The sequence below is a fragment of the Girardinichthys multiradiatus genome, chromosome 20, assembly GCF_021462225.1.
Source record: "Girardinichthys multiradiatus isolate DD_20200921_A chromosome 20, DD_fGirMul_XY1, whole genome shotgun sequence".
Classification (NCBI taxonomy): Eukaryota; Metazoa; Chordata; class Actinopteri; order Cyprinodontiformes; family Goodeidae; genus Girardinichthys; species Girardinichthys multiradiatus.
In genome coordinates this window covers 5,754,529-5,778,472 of record NC_061812.1, presented here as the reverse complement: position 1 = coordinate 5,778,472, position 23,944 = coordinate 5,754,529, and the positions used below count along the sequence as shown (strand labels likewise).

General features: G+C 39.0%; 1 protein-coding gene across 12 annotated transcripts in view; it reads right to left on the bottom strand.

The window, feature by feature from the left end:
• Positions 1–23,944, bottom strand: part of ptprt (protein tyrosine phosphatase receptor type T) — a 444,335-nt gene that overhangs the window by 208,936 nt on the left and 211,455 nt on the right. For all 12 annotated transcript variants that reach the window (XM_047347294.1, XM_047347295.1, XM_047347298.1 and 9 more), the window contains exons 12-14: positions 17,873–18,074; positions 11,675–11,777; positions 7,287–7,563 (exon numbers count right to left, since the gene is read on the bottom strand). In XM_047347294.1, coding sequence (XP_047203250.1) covers positions 7,287–7,563; positions 11,675–11,777; positions 17,873–18,074 — 582 coding nt within the window. The remainder of the gene's footprint in view (positions 1–7,286; positions 7,564–11,674; positions 11,778–17,872; positions 18,075–23,944) is intronic.

The following is a 23,944-nucleotide window of genomic DNA, read 5'->3' as shown; positions in this document are numbered from 1 at the left end:
TTCCATCTTTGCAGTTTTTCCAAACACCTCTTCAACTACGTCTTAAGTTCGCTTCCTGTGTTTCATCCATTTAACTAATGCTTTGTCTACTTTGTCTACAAGTAACACAGCAAAATGATTCAAGCTTCTGTGAATAATTTGTTTTATTCTTTTTTAAGAATCTCAGCTTTGGGTGCAAAAATATGTCGAAGTAATCAAAAAACCTTCACACAAAACTGAATGCGTTGAAGTGTCATTCAAAGGAATATATACACTTTCATGTGACACAAAATGAAATTTTGCGATATTTTTACCATCGCAAAGGCCTGTCTCCCGGCCCATCGTTTTCAAACTCCCACTGGCTTTCTCCAATAAGTGAAGTTAAACATATTTATAATTCAGTCAGATGACATCTAACCGTTAATGTTTGGCTTATTTCAGTGTTTTATTTGTTACTGGGCAATTTGGTTTGACTGAGATTAATAACAGAATAGTTTTATTCAAATTAAATGTTTAATTGGAGAGCTGGAGGTATATTTGAAAATCAATCAATTGTTCATCTTTATTCCTTGATGTTGATGCTGGGAACATTGTCTAAAAAAAACGAGCAAGCCTGACTACAGAACATGTTGATATACTCACCTTTTTACACTGTACCGTATTTTCCGCACTATAAGGCGCACCGGATTATAAGGCGCACCTTCAATGAATGGCCTATTTTAGAACTTTTTTCATATATAGGGCACACCGGATTATAAGGCGCATAGAATAGAAGCTACTGCAGTCAAACGTTCGACTGGGGTTGCGTTATGCATCCACTAGATGGAGCTGTGCTAAAGAGAATGTCAACAAAACAGTCAGATAAGTCAGTCAGTCAAACTTTATTAATACACTACAAACCAGCGTTCTGATAACTCCATTCACTCTCATGGTAAGGTCTCCTCTACATAGAATTCTATTGAATAGAGCCAACCGCACGTTAGGAATGCATTGGAGTCTATGAAGTTGAAGTTGAAATAAAACGTTAGTTAAAACGTGAAAGGGAACTTTTCCCTGATTCAGTAAACACGTAAAAGAAACAGTTTGATGCACTAAATCAAACGTTAGTACTGTTAACCTTTCCTGTTTCTGTCCCCTGACCGTAGTCTGATGACACAGGGGAGAGGCTTTCTCCAGGGCCGAAGTTACTAGTTTCCTTGGGGTTAACTCCCTCACTCATATGTTGCTGAGTTGAGCATGAAGAAACAGCATCAAAACACTGAGTTGTTGACGAGATTCGGGGTTCTTTTTAATGACTTTGCAGCACGTAAAAACACAGGGCTTACAGACTCATACACCGCTGCTCCGGTCGCCGTCTCTACCCACCCCACACACACAATAATACCGACGTCACTCCTTCACTCTTGATTCTCAGCTACGGCAGCACACAGCGCCACCTCTGTCCGGAGGAGTAATGTCAACATCTTCCATACACACACACGAAACATACACCCCACACACTGAGCTTCTAATCACATATAGTTCAGGCAATTCCTGCAACAGTACATTCAAACGTTATACACACACAAGTGGTGTTGGACTAGGAGTAAGCACAGTACAGGTGTTTACTGCTATTACTTCGGCGACACCCCTGACTACGGTAGCCGTAATGCTGCAAGCGGTGCGGCTTTGTAGTTTACCAGTCGTACTGAAACATTTTGACAGAGCGCCGTGTACAACCAGCATGGATCAACCAATTAACCAATTGATCCATATATAAGGCGCTCCGGATTACAAGGCGCACTGTCATTTTTTGAAAAAATTAAAGGTTTTTAAGTGCGCCTTATAGTGCGGAAAATACGGTAATTTAAATCCTTGTAAACATTAAGCATTGTTAAAAGATTGAAGGTCGAAAGACTTCTTGTTCTTATGCGTTTGGTTTTTATTTGACTTTTTAGCAGTTGAAAAATATTCTGGGTTAAAAATTATGTTGTTAAAAATAAACTCAGTTAAATTTCAAATTCATATTTTATTAGTTTTTTGTTTGAAAATGTGTGACATAAAGAAGAGTGGCAACAAGAGGCAACAAAGGGACATTCCCAGGTGTGTGGACTAGAACAGGTGAGTTAAAACATTTTTACAAGCATCTGAAGTGCCAGTTTCAATCGCAAAGTGATGATGGAGATCATAAAAAATAATCGTGACTACTTGACTAATCAGAACATTATTCAATAGATTCAACTATAAAATAGTTGTTAGTTGCAGCTGAGTTTTTCAACATTAAAGTAAACTTACTGCCATCTTGTGAGATGTGCTGTGAACAAACATTTGAATCATCATATTAATCATGATTGTATTCATTTGTGGGTTATTTTCAAACTTTTATTCTTACCATGTTTGTAACTTGATAACTGGCAACAGTTCATTGTCCCACTAATGCAGGGTTTTTGAATGAGTGTGAGTGAAGGTGAATAAGAGCTTATGACTGATAAAAAACTAAAGTACAGAGGACAAGAGAAATAAACATGTAAATAATTCAGCATAGAGAGAATTACAAATGCTAAATGATGACAATCATCGGGTCGTTCGATACATGCAGTCATCAATCAAATTTCCCTAACGTATTTTTGGTGGGTTTATCAAAGTCATCAGTAAATGAAACTGAACTAGTTCAGTTTGTCCACCGGAAATTCTTTTACAGTTAAGGACTTTTGTGTTTGGATACGACTTTTGTTGTAAGGGAAGTTATTCCCACTTTTATAAAAATAAAATGAAAAACTTAAAAAAAAAAGTTGGTGTATTTTACAAATGTGTTTTTGTCAGATAAGGCAACTCAGTCTCCTGAAAAAGGTAAAGTTACACACTGATAGCTCCGGCAGCACGCGCAAGTCCTGGATAAATTTTTCTTGGAGGAATGTCATTCTTAAAAGAGCCTGAAGTTCTGCATTTAAAGGTTGCATCAGTGCGACAGGGATCTGCTCAGAGTGGGAGGGCAGAATACAAAGCAACAAAGGCTAATGTTTCAACTTCTGTCTCACATTATGTTTAAGCAGAAAACATACATTTTGTGAAAGGTTGATTTTGTTTTTCTGTTTACAAGACATTCTCACAATATTTCCCTGCCTGCACTCGCCCACTAGCTTCTCTCTTCGCCTCAAGTGATATTTCTTCTTCAGTTATTTTACAGTTTTACCACCCCCACCACATTTTGCCTCATCCCCTAATCCTAAATCCCTCTACGTTTTACTTGTCTTACTTACAGCCTGAGGCAAATGATTCCCGTGTGTGTGTGTGTGTGTGTGTGTGTGTGTGTGTGTGTGTGTGTGTGTATGTGTGTGTGTGTGTGTGTTCGAAGGAAAAATTAAATGGGGGAAATGGCAATGTGCACCTGATCAAGCACATTAAAAAGTGGATAGAGGAGATTAAAAGGCCACACTGTGGTTATTATCACCCATTTAAATGTGCTGATCCATTACCAGTAGTATATATGGTATGGATAAAAAGCCCAACACCCAATAAATAAAAATATTTGGAGTTAAAAAAACAAATTAACTATATTCTCACAGATTTTTGAGTTTTACTTCACCAGTTAAACTTCTTTACAATGTTGAAAACATTTTTTGAGGCTTTATTTTTTAAAACTAGTAAGAAATAACAGAGATTTTTTGTTTTTTTTACTAAAACTTCAGTTAAACGTCAGTGATATTTGGTGATTTTGACTTTATTTATTCATGTTCAATTAGATTTAACTTTTAAATTAACTTTACATTTGACTATGTTTTCATCAGATTGAACTGTTAAGTATTAAATGCAAACTAACTTTGAATGTAATTAAGCTTTTAAATTTGACAAAAAACTAACTAAATTTAGATTAAATTAAATTTTTAAAATGAAGCATAATTTCACTAGTATTGAGTTGACTTTAACATTCGGTTTAGGTAAACCTTTCTTGAACTTTAAATTATATACAGGGAGAGATATAGTTATAATTACCAATTTTTGTGGAATATAACTTTTGAGTTTCTAAACTTTATTTGTTGTGAGGATTTTTCCTGTAAGTTTAAGTTAGACATTCACTCACTACCACTGTAACATTTAAAATAAAATTCCATGGCTAAATTAGAATGTATCCAATGGTTTTAACATAATTTACAGAACTATTTAATTTTCAAGTGGTTTACAGCTTTACATATAAGCTATTTAGTAATAGGTTAGGTATTTCTTTATATTTAAATTGGTTATAAAAAACATTCTGAAAGGAATTTACCTGTTAAATTTAGTCAAACCTTAAATAAATACTCAGTGGGTAGCGTTACATTTAGTTAAAATTAAGCGAATTTTTTGAGCTGCTGAACTGACCCAAAACCAATTCCTTACATTATTTTTTTCTTGTACCAATAAACTGAATATATTTATTTCTTTTTACAAAGTGACAAAATAAAAGGGCCACATTTTTAGAATGACAGATTGGAAATGGTAGCACAATGTAAAAGGGGGTGATAAAAGGAGAAAAAAAAACAAAAAATAAAAATAAAGTGAGAGGATGTTTGTGGAAGGAATAAAATAAAGGTACAGTACAGAAAAGATTGAAAGAAGTAATTATGAAGAATACAGAAGGAAGGAGTGGATAAAAGATTAGAAATAAGAAATAAATGAAGGCAAAATATTAGAAAAGGAATTAGATAAAAGACGGCTACACATGTGTAACCAGGATTTTTCTGTCAGAAGCAGCAGTTAGGTAGAGCTTGAGAGTGGGTGGATTGAGGGAACAATTCTTCCTAAATGATCTCCTGAGATGCAGTGACAGAAAATAAAAGACTGAGAGGAAGGTCTGGCAGTCTTGATGGACAGGTGGATCCTCAGAGGAGGGAAAAATAAAATAGCGGAATTATCCAAGACTGGCAGGGAATGAGAAGCACTTTCATCCATAAGATCAAACTCTGACACACCAACATAGTCTTGTAAAATGCAAATGAGAAGTTTCTTTGCAAAAAAAGAAACATCTGCACCTGCAGGAAAAAGTGACACTGCCTCCTGCGGAAGTGACTGACGGAACAAGATATTAAATAAAAGCACTTTGTGAGGAAAGCAGATAAGTTAAATCCTTGATTGACAAAAATCATCTTCGCACCTATCTGCAACTATAAAGAAGAAACTAAAGCTTAAGGGGCCAAAGCATTTAGTTTGGCCCAGCAGTGGGTGGCAGCTGGGAAAAGGAAAAAAAAACTTGGTCAGAGAAGCAATATTTCTGAGTTCAGGAAAATACCAGCAACAATTTCAATCCAGGAACAGGAACATTGGCAGAATACATAAATACAGTCATGAATAATCCAACGGAGTGCCCATTTTCTAAGCCTGAGTTCCCCATCCAATCATCTGGGTTATGGTGGCTGAACAAGTCCACTTATATTTCTATTTACTTTTTCCACCATCACCCCCCACCACACCCACAATTTTCCACTCCATGATCCGCACAAATCTAACGATGATTGGATTGACTGCGATCCAATCAAATACGAAACCCTAAAGTGACCGGATTCAAGGTCTGAACATGAGCAAAAGCACTCAGAGCCTAAATTCATCCGCTCGTAGTGGTCCAGCCATGCAGGAATCAACACACTCTCACCCACATTGTTCGTCTCCGTATGAGTGCATTGTGGGAACTCTGCCGTCTGAAGGAGGATATTGCATCATGGCATTGGCCAACTTAATGGCATTGCTCTCCACACCGAGTTACCGTGGTTACGGCAGTGGAAAATTAAAACAAGCCTCACAGGGCTTTAAAGTATTATGCAAATTCAAAAAGCCAAGTTTGAGTCTTGAAATACTTATGAGGAGGAGACAGGTAGGTGTGTGTGTGTGGGGTGGGGGTGGGGGTGGGGTGGGGGGGGTTAGTATCAGTGGGATTGACTGATAACACAATGGCAGCACAAGAAGAAGCTTCAGCTTTTTCTTTCGGTTTAATGAAGGAACTCCATTCGCTCCAACCCCACACAGAAAAACACCTGTGTGATGTCAGCATCTCCAGGTGTGGTAAAAAAATTCCTAAAAGTGGTGGGCATGAAATGTCGGAATGGATTTTAAAGGCTTAAAACCGCTTAGTATTTTTAATTTTACACTTAATGAAGGCTAGAAAGGATAAAATTGTTCCTTAGATGTATTTTGTTAGTTTTCCTGTAGGTATAAATATTCAGGGTTTACAAAGAGTCTTTAAATGTATGCCACATTTTTAGTAATGTTCAGGTCTGGATAAGTATAGGAAAAAGCGAAAACACTTCTTTTGTTTATTTTATATTTTTTATCACATGCATATAAAAAAGATAGACAGACACCATCATGTCAATGTTTTGTTTATCTACCACATCGAGCCTCTAGTTCAATATTTTAGCCATTATAGCAATAGTTAAAATAATGAACTATCTTGGATTGTTGAGAAACTGAGAATTCACAGAGGCTGTGACTGCTTCACGGGCGAAAAGTGCTTGTAAAAAAATGCATGCTCAGTATGAGACTGTTGCAAAGTTGATGACTGTCCACTGTTGCTAGATTCTCATTTAGGAGGAGTAATTGTTGCAAAATTAATGACTTTCTACAATCAGCTGGATTTCCTCTGGTAGAGGTCGTTTTACCAATTTAAATAAAAAATAAACTTAACTTATCTGCTACATTTTATAACTAGGATTAAATTGCAACTGACTTTGAATCCACATATATGATTGGGTTGAACTGGCTTTTATACCTCTGTGTATAACTTTAGATGTTTTTGTAGTTTTGTCGTAAAGTGTCTTGAGACTACATTTGTTGTGAACCAACACTATATAACTAATCACAATTAAATTTAAATAAAAGTAAACTAAAAGTAATTATTTAACATTTTTTTCCTATTTATAAAAAGGCTAAAGCAAGGAAGGATAACTCTGAAAGCTACATTTCCATGAACTGTACCATTCAGAACTGTAACTTTTTTGCAAAATAAAAAGCTACATAGAGAACAGATAATATATCTTGACAATGGCACTTAAACTATTTAATAAACAGTCCACCCCACTTCAAAAAATACCTTGAATGTAGGCTAATATATAAATAAAAAACGTCCTTCTGGATTATTTTGACACAGCATGCACAGGAATCCTGAACAGTGTTTCACCAGCGGTGATTACAGAGATGCACATTTTCATGTTTTGGTCTGAATTAGACAGCAGGTAGCCATGAGCATCAAATAATTAAAAATGACCCAATTAAATGGCAAATTTGTACTAAATCTATGGCAAAATAGGGACATGTTTCTCAATTCACCTATGAATCCAAAAACAAAAATTCAGACTTACCCCATTGGCTCTGCTCATGGCCTGGAAGTAGATGCTGTAGCTCTTGGCAGGTGAGAGTGGAGGGTTCCAGAAGCCGCCGTAACTCTTGTTGTCCCCCACCGTAAATGGTTGAACCACCGTGAGGCTGGAAGGTGGTAGATCAGCAGCAAAGTAATACGCAGAGTTCAGGATGGAGGCGTTACGGAAGCTGAAAGGGGTAGAAAAACACTCTGGAGCTTCAGAGGCGGCACGCCGAGTTTTAGACTTGCGCTCTTCCTTCACAACAAGCTGGTAGGAGCTGGAAAAATACATAAGTGTTTTTAGATCATTGTTACAAGCAAAGTTCTAAGAAGTCTGTCAACAGATTACATACACTACAATTGCTGTAGATAACTACTCATCTAGTCCTGTTTTCTTCCTATTTTCCCTCCCTAAGCAGTGAGATTTTCCATCATTTCTTAAAGTGATGTCTTAATTGATGTTCTTCTGGGATCCTGAAGATCTTTTAAAACTTTTGCCTCTTTTTATTATTTTTTTTTTTTTCGGTATCTGCCCATTTTGGAGGAATGTGTTTTTGTACCCTCCTGGCCCTTAATTCTGATCAGTGAATTTTCAGATATAAAAGGACCGCTAAACCTAAGGAACAAACCAGTGATGTGTCACAGGATCACAAATAATTTGGTTTTAAAATGGATCATAAGCGTCATTATTACTAGCAGCCTGTCATAAAGACAGAATCAGATGACTTTCAGAAACTGTTCATTGGCTACAGACAGTTTTATTGGTTTGATGCTTTTTTGTTCTCTTTTCCACTTCCCCCATTTCTTCTTTTTACTTCTAAATAGTTTTGTCGCACTAGTGGACTTTATTTTGTCATTTTTTTAAAGTAGGCAGACAGGAAAAGGGGTGAAGAGATGGGGAAGACATGCAGCACAGGTCATCGTGCAGAGACCCAAACCAGGGGACAGCCGCATCAAAGGCGGAAGCTTCTATAGATGGGTCACGGGCTTGTTAAAAAATGTATGCGCTGTATGGGATTGCTGCAAAGTTGATGACTCAATGCAATCAACTGTTTACTGTTACTAGATGCTCCTTCAGAAGGAGTACCGTATTTTCCGCACTATAAGGCGCACTTAAAAACCTTTAATGTTTTCAAAAAATGACAGTGCGCCTTGTAATCCGGAGCGCCTTATATATGGATCAATTGGTTAATTGGTTGATCCATACTGGTTGTACACGGCGCTCTGTTAAAATGTTTCAGTACGACTGGTAATCTACAAAGCCGCACCGCTTGCACCATTACGGCTACCGTAGTCAGGGGCGTCGCCGAAGTAATAGCGGTAAACACCTGTACTGTGCTTACTCCTAGTCCAACACCACTTGTGTGTGTATAACGTTTGAATGTACTGTTGCAGGAATTGCCTGAACTATATGTGATTAGAAGCTCAGTGTGTGGGGTGTATGTTTCGTGTGTGTGTATGGAAGATGTTGACATTACTCCTCCGGACAGAGGTGGCACTGTGTGCTGCTGTAGCTGAGAATCAAGAGTGAAGGAGTGACGTCGGTATTATTGTGTGTGTGGGGTGGGTAGAGACGGCGACCGGAGCAGCGGTGTATGAGTCTGTAAGCCCTGTGTTTTTACGTGCTGCAAAGTCATTAAAAAGAACCCCGAAAAACTAGTAACTTCGGCCCTGGAGAAAGCGTCTCCCCTGTGTCATCAGACTACGGTCAGGGGACAGAAACAGGAAAGGTTAACAGTACTAACGTTTGATTTAGTGCATCAAACTGTTTCTTTTACGTGTTTACTGAATCAGGGAAAAGTTCCCTTTCACGTTTTAACTAACGTTTAATTTCAACTTCAACTTCATAGACTCCAATGCATTCCTAACGTGCGGTTGGCTCTATTCAATAGAATTCTATGTAGAGGAGACCTTACCATGAGAGTGAATGGAGTTATCAGAACGCTGGTTTGTAGTGTATTAATAAAGTTTGACTGACTGACTTATCTGACTGTTTTGTTGACATTCTCTTTAGCACAGCTCCATCTAGTGGATGCATAACGCAACCCCAGTCAAACGTTTAACTGCAGTAGCTTCTATTCTATGCGCCTTATAATCCGGTGCGCCCTATGTCTGAAAAAAGTTCTAAAATAGGCCATTCATTGAAGGTGCGCCTTATAATCCGGTGCGCCTTATAGTGCGGAAAATACGGTAATTGTTGCCAAATTGATGACTTTATACAATCAGCTCTGCCCCAGCGTAGCACCCTTTCCCCATGTCTTAAGCAAATGCTGCCATGGTCAAGTGAAGGCAAAAAAGTGTCAGAAAAGCTGCCAAAAAACCCCCAAAAAAACAACTCTATCCTTCAGAAAGCCTGAAGGACAACTGATCAAGACCACTTTCAACATTATAGTGAAGTTTGGCTAAGTGGATACACATAATGACTGAATGATGACTCAGGACTTTAGCACAGTACTGTAGATGATATGGTCCGTTTGCCAGATGGTACTTTTCCCTTGCAAATAAATGTACTTCACGCACCTCCAGTGCAAGTGCGAGTTTCAATCAGAAGCTCTAGCATTTAACATTGTTCATGGAGCCGGATGGCGTTCCACAAGTAATGTTAAATGCACGACGGATGCCTTTTACAGAATCTTCTATTTTTCCTAAAACAATTAATATTATAAATAGGATTAAGAAGCTAACATGTATTTCCTAATAAATCTGGTGTAACATGTTTTTTTTGTTTGTTTTTTTTTTTACAGATTAAACAAAGTATGGATATAAAGCAAGTTTGGTCTGTTAATGCACATTAACGGATGTGTGTGTGTGTGTGAGATTCAAATTCCGTTCTTGGTACAGGGGTTAGCTTCAGTACTAGGGGATGAATTTAGTTATGCTTAGGGTTAGGTATGATCTGGTTAGGGTGAGATTTAAGGACAGGGTCAGGGCCTTGAAATCAAGAAAAATTAAAGGAAGTCAATGGAAGTAACTGAAAAGTCCTCATAAAGATAGAAAATCATGGATTTGTGTGTGTGTTTCCATTATGCTCCGAGAGGCCCCATGAATGGTTGAGGGGCTCCTTTAGCGGTCAGGACAAATACAGCGGCCCTCTGCAATTACCTCCATCCTCCATGCCAAGAACTCACTTCACAATTATACACAATTAGGGAAATGTATGTTTCTGTGAAGGGGGCTGCAGCCAATTATCCCCAGCTCCTGTTTGGCAGCTTTTATAAAAAATAATTGCTGATGACCAAAGATGAGTCTCTCTCGATGTCATGTTCTGTACCATTTTTTAACGTTCTGGCTGAATATCCACTTCAAACTAATGCCTTTTAGAGTTTGCACAAAATATGGAGAAGAAGTAAAATACAAGGAGAGAAGAGGAAGCAAGTAGTAAAATTTTAAAATTTCTCTCTCTCTCTCTAGAGAGACAGAAATTATTTCTTGTTACTTTCTTTGGAGTGCGAAATTCACATACACTGTGAGTGGTATGCTTTTGAGCACTTTAAAAATTTGGTCAAGCTTAGATGATGATATCATGACTTTGTACACTAATGTAAAAAATCCGAGTTAAATGGAGGCACAGCTGGTCATGTATTTCAAGGCAACACCTGCTCACTTAAAATTATTGAATTCAAGATACTGTAAATGAAGTTTGTCAATATCATATGCTTAGATCACTTCAGGATAAGCACAGTTATTGCAGTACAATGGTATGTGTTATAACACATTGGGTGTCTATCTTGGGTCCGGTTAAAAAAAAAACATATTTACACAGACATTTAATATGAGAAATATCTGTTGTTTGCTTGTCCTAGGAATTATAGAAATTTCAACACCTAGTCACATATTTCTCAAATCTGTTTTTCCTAATCCAATCTAAAGTCATTTGTATCCCTCTTGAAGCATTTGCCTCAAAGCCTCAAACATAACTTTCTAAAATCAGATTCTCAAACTGAGCTTTTAACTGAAAATATATTTGTCAGAATATAAGAAAAAAAATAAAATACATGATCTCACTCTCGGCACTCCCGGGTGTCAAAAAAAACAAAAAAAAACAATTAATGCTCACATTTTTAATTTGTCATGTTCTCTCAGAGTTATGCCTTCATATGGTAGAAGCTAAACGTTTAGGGACAGAAGTGACTAATGATCATGTCTTTCACTGACAAATTGTTTTAAAAAAAAACTGGTCTCATTCTCTCGGTTCTTTTGCACGCAAATTGCTTTATATGTGTGGAATACTTTAATGGCTGTAAAAGAGGCCCCTGGGGAAAATGAAGGGAGAGTTGGATGAAAAGAAAGAACTAGGAGCAGAGGAGGAAGGTAAAACAGAGAGGGTGTACCAAGATGGAGAAAACAAAGCTGAGAATTAAATGCATATAACAGAATTAAGACATTAACCTGATTGGCGCTCCTCTGGACTGGGCAGGCTTTAACAGGATAGTGATAGTGGTCTCCGTCTCATTGAGTGCAGTTTCTGATTCATACTCAGGCATCATGGGAGCTGAAATAAAACATTTTGACAAAATAAAAACTAGGGCAACCTTTAATGAACATTGACCAAACCAAGTCTATATTATTTAAGTATGGCCTATAAATATGGCAAAATGTTCTGGTTATGTACCCTCCTTGTATTGATTTTGCTGAAACATTTATTGTAAAATAAAAATAACTTTCAGTCAGTTCCTCCAAAGAAAATTTTCTTTAGCGAGATAATAAGGTTTGCATCTCAGAGCAGCAAAATCTCACCTGTGTGCTTTTAACTCTCCCCAACCTGAGCAGCACACCCCAAACCATTTTTCTTCTCTGGTAATTGCAAATTTTGATAAGCAGTTATGTCATTCAGATCACTTCAGAAAAAAAAGAACAAGACATAATTCACCTGTGATATACTTTGTTTAGTGGTTTCTATCATGACATGGAACTCATATTCCAGTTCATACACATTTTTTTGCTTGCACCCAAGTCAGAGTTTGAAACTTTAGGCCATTTCACAGAATAGTTTTACAATTCAGCTGCAAACGATGAGCCCAATCAACAATGTGAGTGTAATGCAAACTGGCCTCACAACTGCGTCATGGGGGTAGTGTTATGCTAGCATGTCTACTTCTAAAGGCTGCACCCAGATATAGTCAGCGAACTGATCATAGCCCAGGCACCAATAATTAAAATGCACTGTAGTCACACTCCTTACCACCTCCTATCAACTCAGAGCTTTAACTACCTCTCATGGTGGAAGATTAAGTTCCACCTGACCATGATCTGCAAATGTTTTCTGTAGGAGGTTTCTGCACCTTCACCAAAGCTTTCAGCCTACATAGGCATATTTTGCATTTATCCTCCAGTCTGAAAAACTCAGTTTCCTCGGGTCTCCAAGCAGCCAACTGAGGCTGAAGCTTAGCTGATTATGGAGGTCTGCATCCTTCTCTATTGTGGATGGTGGATGATTTATTGGAGTGGAAATCAGGGACTGTTCATTGCAGCTGTATGGTGAGATCCTTTTGGTTGCAGACAAAGTGGTGGCAGGATGAGATGCGCAAAGTAGTCATGGGGCCAAGAAAATGATATATACAGGGGTTGGACAATGAAACTGAAACACCTGGTTTTAGACCACAATAATTTATGAGTATGGTGTAGGGCCTCCTTTTCCGGCCAATACAGTGTCAATTCGTCTTGGGAATGACATATACAAGTCCTGCACAGTGGTCAGAGGGATTTTAAGCCATTCTTCTTGCAGGATAGTGGCCAGGTCACTACGTGATACTGGTGGAGGAAAACGTTTCCTGACTCACTCCTCCAAAACACCCCAAAGTGGCTCAATAATATTTAGATCTGATGACTGTGCAGGCCATGGAAGATGTTCAACTTCACTTTCATGTTCATCAAACCATCTTTCACCAGTCTTGCTGTGTGTATTGGTGCATTGTCATCCTGATACACGGCACCGCCCTCAGGATACGATGTTTGAACCATTGGATGCACATGGTCCTCAAGAATGGTTCTGTAGTCCTTGGCAGTGACCTCTAGCACAAGTATTGGGCCAAGGGAATGCCATGATATGGCAGTCCAAACCATCACTGATCCACCCCCATGCTTCATTCTGGGCATGCAACAGTCTGGGTGGTACGCTTCTTCGGGGCTTCTCCACACCGTAACTCTCCCGGATGTGGGGAAAACAGTAAAGGTGGACTCATCAGAGAACAATACATGTTTCACATTGTCCACAGTCCAAGATTTGCACTCCTTGGCATTGGCATGAGTGACCAAAGATTTGGCTATAGCAGCCCGGCCGTGTATATTGACCCTGTGGAGCTCCCGACAGACAGTTCTGGTGGAAACAGGAGAGTTGAGGTGCACATTTAATTCTGCCATGATTTGGGCAGCCGTGGTTTATGTTTTTTGGATACAATCCGGGTTAGCACCCGAACATCCCTTTCAGACAGCTTCCTCTTGCGTCCACAGTTAATCCTGTTGGATGTGGTTCGTCCTTCTTGGTGGTACGCTGACATTACCCTGGATACCGTGGCTCTTGATACATCACAAAGACTTGCTGTCTTGGTCACAGATGCGCCAGCAAGACGTGCACCAACAATTTGTCCTCTTTTGAACTCTGGTATGTCACCCATAATGTTGTGTGCATTTCAATATTTTGAGCAAAATTGTGCTCTTACCCTGCTAATTGAACCTTCACACTCTGCTCTTACTGGTGCAATGTGCAATCAATGAAGACTGGCTACCAGGCTGGTCCAATTTAGCCATGAAACCTCCCACACTAAAATGACAGGTGTTTCAGTTTCATTGTCCAACCCCTGTATTTGGAGCATTGCTATGCTGGTGAAGGACTGATGAGGTTGTAGCCTTGTCAGTCCAGCTTCAAATTCTCTTACAACCAATCTAGGCCTGCTTGGAAAGAAACATCAGCTCCCACAGCTCCTACCTTGCTTTCTCTTGCCACATCCCAGATCCTGATTTGATGGAATTATGATAATGCACCACCATGCCAAGTTTTGTGAATGCTCAGGGAATTCATAAGCAATCAAATGTAATTTGTCAGCCCCCTGCACGGCCACAAAACCTCTCCAAAACCTCACTTAAACATCAACCTTCTTACCAATTTTAAAACATTTAGTAAGATCTTAATCTAGAGTGAAGGGGTGTAACTCTTAATGGTGTTGTTTACCATTTCATTTAAAAAGGCAGGGAGTGATGAGATTTTAATCCCAGGAGGACAGGGGATGGGAATCAGGTTTTACAATAACCTCTAAAATAACGATAAAACTGTATGAACAGGGCTAATAATGAACTACAGACCTGTTATATTTTCATTAGAGATGTCACAGCTGATTATTATGGGTTTCAACCAGCCATACTTTCTGTAAGACAAAGCTGTCTAATGCATCTCCCTGTTAAAGTCACAAACTTTGGATTACTTTAGTTTAGAGTTACAGTTTCATACGTTGATCAAATAAACTCATCAGGTGCACAAAAGTGCAAAGAAAAGACAGATTAATGGTTCACTGTGAGAGACTTTATATTACACCCTGGTTTTAATTTCACATCTCTCACAGCCTTGTATTAGAGGTTAGTATAAAATCTTTGACTGAAACAGCAACACTTGGAATTGTTCTGACACTGAGGTTATTAACACTAATCCACCACCCATCCCCCTCTTTCTCATCTGTCCATCCATCTTTAACTATCTGCATCTTTTAATTTAAAATCTGCTGTTCTTTGGACCCCGAATGAGATAATGAAGATTAAAGATGGCGTGACATTTGGTAGGAGACATTTCTTTTATGTGTGGATGGAACGTGTTTCTATTTTTCCCCACTTATAGCGAGATGTTGTTAAGATTAGTAAGAATGATTGAAGGAAGGAGGCTCAGTGGAAAGGTCACGCTAAAAATCCCTGCAGGTGTTGACAGAGAGGACCGTGTTTGTAACATGCCGATGACACATGGATCTACTTAGTTTAATCTGTGCTTTACACTGCAAGAAAAATCTATTTAGCATTACCTGGGAAGTTTATTTTACAAACTACAAATTTGGAAACCTTTGTTCAGTTCATCTTGATAGAAAAGGGAGCCAAAGTCCAAATTAGCACTTTACAATACTTTCATAAAGCCTGACAAAGTACTGAACAACTGAAAACTGCTTATACAGGTCCTTCTCAAAATATTAGCATATTGTGATAAAGTTCATTATTTTCCATAATGTCATGATGAAAATTTAACATTCATATATTTTAGATTCATTGCACACTAACTGAAATATTTCAGGTCTTTTATTGTCTTAATACGGATGATTTTGGCATACAGCTCATGAAAACCCAAAATTCCTATCTCACAAAATTAGCATATCATTAAAAGGGTCTCTAAACGAGCTATGAACCTAATCATCTGAATCAACGAGTTAACTCTAAACACCTGCAAAAGATTCCTGAGGCCTTTAAAACTCCCAGCCTGGTTCATCACTCAAAACCCCAATCATGGGTAAGACTGCTGACCTGACTGCTGTCCAGAAGGCCACTATTGACACCCTCAAGCAAGAGGGTAAGACACAGAAAGAAATTTGGCTGGTCCCAGAGTGCTGTATCAAGGCACCTCAGTGGGAAGTCTGTGGGAAGGAAAAAGTGTGGCAGAAAACGCTGCACAACGAGAAGAGGTGACCGGACCCTGAGGAAGATTGTGGAGAAGGGCCGATTCCAGACCTTGGGGGACCTGCGGAAGCAGTGGACTGAGTCTGGAGTAGAAACATCCAGAGCCACCGTGCACAGGCGTGTGCAGGAAATGGTCTACAGGTGCCGCATTCCCCGGGTCAAGCCACTTTTGAACCAGAAACAGCGGCAGAAGCGCCTGACCTGGGCTACAGAGAAGCAGCACTGGACTGTTGCTCAGTGGTCCAAAGTACTTTTTTCGGATGAAAGCAAATTCTGCATGTCATTCAGAAATCAAGGTGCCAGAGTCTGGAGGAAGACTGGGAAGAAGGAAATGCCAAAATGCCAGAAGTCCAGTGTCAAGTACCCACAGTCAGTGATGGTCTGGGGTGCCGTGTCAGCTGCTGGTGTTGGTCCACTGTGTTTTATCAAGGGCAAGGTCAATGCAGCTAGCTATCAGGAGATTTTGGAGCACTTCATGCTTCCATCTGCTGAAAAGCTTTATGGAGATGAAGATTTCATTTTTCAGCACGACCTGGCACCTGCTCACAGTGCCAAAACCACTGGTAAATGGTTTACTGACCATTGTATCACTGTGCTCAATTGGCCTGCCAACTCTCCTGACCTGAACCCCATAGAGAATCTGTGGGATATTGTGAAGAGAACGTTGAGAGACTCAAGACCCAACACTCTGGATGAGCTAAAGGCCGCTATCGAAGCATCCTGGGCCTCCATAAGACCTCAGCAGTGCCACAGGCTGATTGCCTCCATGCCACGCCGCATTGAAGCAGTCATTTCTGCAAAAGGATTCCCGACCAAGTATTGAGTGCATAACTGTACATGATTATTTGAAGGTTGACGTTTTTTGTATCAAAAACACTTTTCTTTTATTGGTCGGATGAAATATGCTAATTTTGTGAGATAGGAATTTTGGGTTTTCATGAGCTGTATGCCAAAATCATCCGTATTAAGACAATAAAAGACCTGAAATATTTCAGTTAGTGTGCAATGAATCTAAAATATATGAATGTTAAATTTTCATCATTACATTATGGAAAATAATTAACTTTATCACAATATGCTAATATTTTGAGAAGGACCTGTATGTTCTCATGTCATGCTGTGTTTCATATGCAGCACAGCACAGATTGTACTTTTTTATTCATGTCATTCTAAAATAGTTTCTATAAACAGCAGGAAAGCAGCACCAATGCCCAAATGTCCTTTGAGATTTCAATTTTAAGCTTTACAACTGACACTGTCATCTTTCTTTTTAAGAAAGCCATTATTGTCTAAATGATCGGCAAACTGCAAAACCAAAACAAGGAAAACAGTTGAATTTCACAAAGGTTAAGTATAAAAGAGTTAATCAGGCAGAAAGAAGAGGACAGAAAGGAATAAAAAGACAGGAAAGCAAATGGGAATCTAAAAACAATGAGTGGAGTTACTGAGTCAGATATAAAAGGCAGAGATTCATAAACAAAAGAGCTTTTATTTGGTTATCAGTCATCCTGCATTAAAATGACAAAGGAAAACCTTCTACAAAGAGTGTAAAAAAATAGAGAAGTTCTGTGAATTTTATGTAGAAATGTCGTGTTATGAAGCTGTTTGTTTCTTCCTTTTTAGTGGTGCAACTGACATTTTCTGTGGACTGATGCCTGTTGAGATAAACAGGATTACAAAAGAAGGGAAAGAAAATGTCATAAAGCTGTCAGTCAGTCAGACAAACAAAAACAGGGACAGACACATTCAGAGAGAAAGAGGCTGACATGTTGGCTCAACAATAGCCATAAAAATTAGACTGCCTTGTCTCTACTGACTTGCATTGCAATGATAAGCACAGCTCTGTCACAGCAAAGATCAAACCAATGTGGACTAGAAAACGGGAAAAAACAGACCCACTGGCAGAACTCGTGTCTAAAAACAACAGCAACCCAGGTTTACCTGCTATCTTTGTAGTTATGCGGGTGGTGACCGGTGGCCCGAAGCCTTTGTTGGTGGAGGCTTTCAGGGTAAAGAAGTAGGTGGTTCCAGGGTAAAGGCTGACGAACAGATGATGGGTCTCATTCCTCAGCTTGAACACTCGTCCCCTCTGGGTTGTCAGATCAGCACTGGGATCCAGAGAGCTCAGGGCTTTGTAGGTGATCTGAAGGCAGACAGAATAATTGTTTGTGTTTGCAGTTCTGTTCTCTTTTTCTATGCTACCACTGAGATGGTATCTATGTTCTGTGTTCTCTTAGGATTTAGCAGACATGACTGAGCAGAAAGCTTGTTTGGTTGGAAAGATTCACATTCCTATTCTAATTATCTTGAGCAGAATCCGTTGGAAATGAGACATTTTAATTAATTGCGTCAAAAAACATGCATAAAATTATTAGCTCATATTTTTGGGGAGGTTCTAAAGACTGTCTATTACCACCACACTTAACATTTTCTTTGCAAATATCTAAACTATCCAGAAGTGTGACAAATTCAATTTTACCAACTGGTTCTGCAAAAAGTAAAATATCAAAACTGGACCTTCGACACCCATTTTATTTTTTTCTTCTTATTCGATTCCCTGCTGAAAACAAACAGCAACCATCATTGTTTGATGTCCAACCAACCCTAACTGTCACACCAAAGCAAACCCCGAAAATCGATCTTGAGGTATTAAATTGTCTGTTAAACGCTGCAGTGATCAATTTTGGAGTGAAAGTGGTGTTGGCTATTTACAGCAGGTCAGTGTATCTCCACATGATCTCCACTCTGAGAATGAAGCAGATTGAATAAATTGACCCAGTCAACTAAACAGTCAGAAATGCTTCAATAGTACTTTTAAAAGAGCCGTCACTGTTAGTCGCAGCGATGCTTTTGGCGAGTTTCCACACATCAATGATTTCACACATGGGCATAGTGACACATGCATGTGTAACACAAGAGGACAACTGTTACTTTGAATGGCATTCAACACCAGAACTGATGACTAGAGTGTAAAGAAGCATTTCAACACATTTCAGTCATGTGCATATGTCTGTATGAGAGCATCTCAGTTTGTCATACAGCTCTAGATAAATGAAGCAATTAGGTGTTTGCAGTGGACACTGGTGAGATGGTTTTAAAACAGCCTAAATTAACACTTTCAGTGAAAAGCATTCACTACATACAAGACAATTGCCACATAAGTTGGACTATTAAGGGTCAGTTATAACGGTGCACTTTCAAATATCTCTAACTCTCCAAAATGAAACTTCTGCAGCTTACTGTTTCAAGTTTTTTCAGATATTCCATTTAACAAAACTATAAGATTAAGTAATATAGGGAACATCAGATTGTGATTTTCAAAAAACAAAAATAACATTTTATTGCAGTCTTTCCACTTTTTAAGTTTACTGACACTGCAAATTAGCTTAGGTTAGAAATGTTGTAGTCATTCCTATAAAAATAAACAAGCAATATATTCACCTCTAACATACCAACTTCACCAAACCTGTTTGGTTAGAGTAGGTTTTTGTCAAAATAATTTTTGCTCAGGATGCAAAAATTAGATTGACTGAGAAGAGATTCCAGAATGAATGTCATTTACATTGTTTAAATGCAACTAAAAATAGATAAAATTAGAAAAATCGAAATGAACATGCTGAAACAAAATTATGAAATAATGAAGTTGTGCAAAAGGTCAAGAGAAACAGAATGAGCCAGGGAAAGCCCAAAAGTGCAAAATGAAAAGTGCTAATAAGTGATGTAGATGGATGTTGTTCAGGAACAGGTAGCTGGGAGTCTGGAAATGTGTGTGTGGGTGTTTGGTGGAGCGAGGCAGCAGGAGGACCATCTCGGCACTTCACACCCTTCGACGTCAGATAGGCCCTTGTCACTCCATTAACAGAGCTGAATCAAAAGCACTGACAGCTGGCTGCCTCACTTCAGCTGAGCCTGCAGGCTAGAATGGTGATGTGTGAACGTGTGACTGTTTGCATGGATGTGAGACAGGACAGGAGAAAACTGGACAGGACAGCTGCTCGGGGAGTGCGATGACAGAAAAACGGCACATACATTTAATGACTTTCAGTCCTATGGGGTAATTAAAAGAGCTGAACCTAGCCCAGTAAAATTACATTTTGGTCTTCAGACTTGTACTAAAGGCATCATATCAAAAGCATTGAACAACATTTTTCGGTTCACTACTGCTTCCATAGCAATACAAACAACCATACAAAAATATGTGCGGCTCAGCTGGAAAGTTTGCAAAATGTCTTTTGTAGTGATAAGTTGTACAAAACTCACCAAAAGAATGCAAAGTATTTTCAAACTCCCTACAGACTCACACCTCTTTGGAGCTTAACATCTGAGCCACTTAGTAGTAGAAACAATTCAAAGTGGAAAAAGATCATGAAAAGTTCTCATCCCAAAATTTCCCAGACTGAGATGGTATTTGGTTACCTTTGATAGCCTTTATTAAATCTGAAATCTTTTGAGATTTCCCCAGGGAAAGTCTAGATGGAATGTAATATTTGAAAAACTTTGAAATATTCAATAATAATTTGATTACAAGTCCTTGGCCATTGTTTTATCTCCACATTTGCAGTTTAAACATCAAAATATTACTGTTTTTCTTTTCACTCACTGTCTCCCCCACTGTTGTTGATCTTTATTCCAGAGTCAAGCTGATTCACTTGTATCATATTTAAGGTTCAGGACTGAGATGTTCAGAGACAAACTGTCTGCTCAAACCCAGCTGCATGCAATCCGATTAATTGAGTGGAGTTTCACAATATACAGGTCCTTCTCAAAATATTAGCATATTGTGATAAAGTTCATTATTTTCCATAATGTCATGATGAAAATTTAACATTCATATATTTTAGATTCATTGCACACTAACTGAAATATTTCAGGTCTTTTATTGTCTTAATACGGATGATTGTGGCATACAGCTCATTAAAACCCAAAATTCCTATCTCACAAAATTAGCATATTTCATCCGACCAAAAAAAGAAAAGTGTTTTTAATACAAAACACGTCAACCTTCAAATAATCATGTACAGTTATGCACTCAATACTTGGTCAGGAATCCTTTGGCAGAAATGACTGCTTCAATGCAGCGTGGCATGGAGGCAATCAGCCTGTGTCACTGCTGAGGTCTTATGGAGGCCCAGGATGCTTCGATAGCGGCCTTTAGCTCATCCAGAGTGTTGGGTCTTGAGTCTCTCAACGTTCTCTTCACAATATCCCACAGATTCTCTATGGGGTTCAGGTCAGGAGAGTTGGCAGGCCAATTGAGCACAGTGATACAATGGTCAGTAAACCATTTACCAGTGGTTTTGGCACTGTGAGCAGGTGCCAGGTCGTGCTGAAAAATGAAATCTTCATCTCCATAAAGCTTTTCAGCAGATGGAAGCATGAAGTGCTCCAAAATCTCCTGATAGCTAGCTGCATTGACCCTGCCCTTGATAAAACACAGTGGACCAACACCAGCAGCTGACACGGCACCCCAGACCATCACTGACTGTGGGTACTTGACACTGGACCTCTGGCATTTTGGCATTTCCTTCTTCCCAGTCTTCCTCCAGACTCTGGCACCTTGATTTCCGAATGACATGCAGAATTTGCTTTCATCCAAAAAAAGTACTTTGGACCACTGAGCAACAGTCCAGTGCTGCTTCTCTGTAGCCCAGGTCAGGCGCTTCTGCCGCTGTTTCTGGTTCAAAAGTGGCTTGACCTGGGGAATGCGGCACCTGTAGCCCATTTCCTGCACACGCCTGTGCACGGTGGCTCTGGATGTTTCTACTCCAGACTCAGTCCACTGCTTCCGCAGGTCCCCCAAGGTCTGGAATCGGCCCTTCTCCACAATCTTCCTCAGGGTCCGGTCACCTCTTCTCGTTGTGCAGCGTTTTCTGCCACACTTTTTCCTTCCCACAGACTTCCCACTGAGGTGCCTTGATACAGCACTCTGGGAACAGCCTATTCGTTCAGAAATTTCTTTCTGTGTCTTACCCTCTTGGTTGAGGGTGTCAATAGTGGCCTTCTGGAAAGCAGTCAGGTCGGCAGTCTTACCCATGATTGGGGTTTTGAGTGATGAACCAGGCTGGGAGTTTTAAAGGCCTCAGGAATCTTTTGCAGGTGTTTAGAGTTAACTCGTTGATTCAGATGATTAGGTTCATAGCTCGTTTAGAGACCCTTTTAATGATATGCTAATTTTGTGAGATAGGAATTTTGGGTTTTCATGAGCTGTATGCCAAAATCATCCGTATTAAGACTATAAAAGACCTGAAATATTTCAGTTAGTGTGCAATGAATCTAAAATAAATGAATGTTAAATTTTCATCATGACATTATGGAAAATAATGAACTTTATCACAATATGCTAATATTATGAGAAGGATCTGTAGGTGAACAATGATCAAAAATCTACAGCAAAAGCAACCCAGGTGTTTATTAAAGCAAAGTGGAATAATCTTGAATGGCCAAGTCAGTTGATCCTAACCAAATTGAGCATGCATTTTACTCGTTAACGACTAAAGTTCGAACAGAACGGCCCACAAACAAAAAGTAACCGGAGGGCGCTGCAGTAAAGGCCTGGCACAGCATTAAAATGGAGGAAATCTAGCATCTAGTGATGTCCATGCTGTCATGGGCAGCAAAGGGCTTTCAACCCTTGGAAATTATTAGAAATGAACATTTTATTTTCAGATATTTAATTTGTCCAATTACTTTTGAGCCCCTGAAATGATTGTGTTAAAATGCTTTTGTTCCTCATATTTTTATGTAATCTTATTAATTTAACCCACTGAATTAAAGTCGAAAGTCTGCAATCAGCTGCATCCGAGCGTTTTCATTTAAAGTTCATTGTGTTAATGTATAGAACCAAAATTAGAACAAAGTTGTCTCTATCCAAATATTTATGGACCTGACTGTATGTTGGATTTTCCAACAGTAGCTGCATTAACACACTCTTCTGAAGTGTTGCAGGTGTGATTAATAAGTATAATATTTTAACTCTTTTTCTAACGTTTAATTCTAAGCCTGCCTTTGACGACAAAATCCTTCTCAGACTAAAAAACATGCAATAAACCTTCAAACAATAGATGACAAGAGTCGAAAAAGCAGCACAGAGACTCTGAAAGACCAGGAGCCTCGATTTCCACAAGCATCTGACGACTCCTCAGCTTTAAAGTTCGCCAGCTGAATAATACATGTAGGATCAATAGCTATTTATACAGGCTGGGACTTAGGGGCTGGAACAATAAAATATCATCTATTTCATCTATGCTGCAGTTTTGGTTTGCACATCAATGGCCCTTATTTTATAAGTCATAAATGGCTCTATGTTTTTATGGGCTTTACTCTCTCGCTCTGTCTACAGTTTGCTCTTACCCTACTCACTTTTTCCATCTTCTTTTCCACGCTTAGTGATAGGACAATCTTTCTTCATTTTATTACTCCTAATGGCATTTTCTCTTCCCATGTTTTTTCTCACACATTTTCAATTCCTTCTCCTGCCCATTCTCCACCATCTCTCCATCTTTCCACCATGTTTCTCCCTTTCCCTCTATCTGGCTCCCTGCGGTTGATGTAGTTGGAATCGGTAGAGCCGTAAAGCTCAGGTTGTTTTATTGGCCAATGAAAAGGCCGGCGCGCAATGGGATAGTGCATCTTGGGTAATAGAGTGTGTGTCTATGGGGAATAACTCACCAGAGGGAAGGTGTGCTTATGTGTGGGTGTGTGTGATTGAATTAGTGGGCAGAAACGGGGGAGGAGAGGAACAAAGGAGAAGATAGAAAGGGAAAAGGGTGGAGACGAAACAAAACACCTCAAAAGACTAACTGCTTTTAATAGGTGACTGTGCAAGTAGGTTGGACAATCAAAAAGGCCAAAAAAAGTTTTGAGGTACCATAAACAGAATCACAAATAAAGGCTGGACTATTTCCAAAATATTTATATATTACCTTGTCAATAAAACTTTCAAAAACCAATTAAATCCTGTTGTTACTGAAGCAAAGCAGCATTTAACAGCCATGCAAGCACAGACTGATTTTC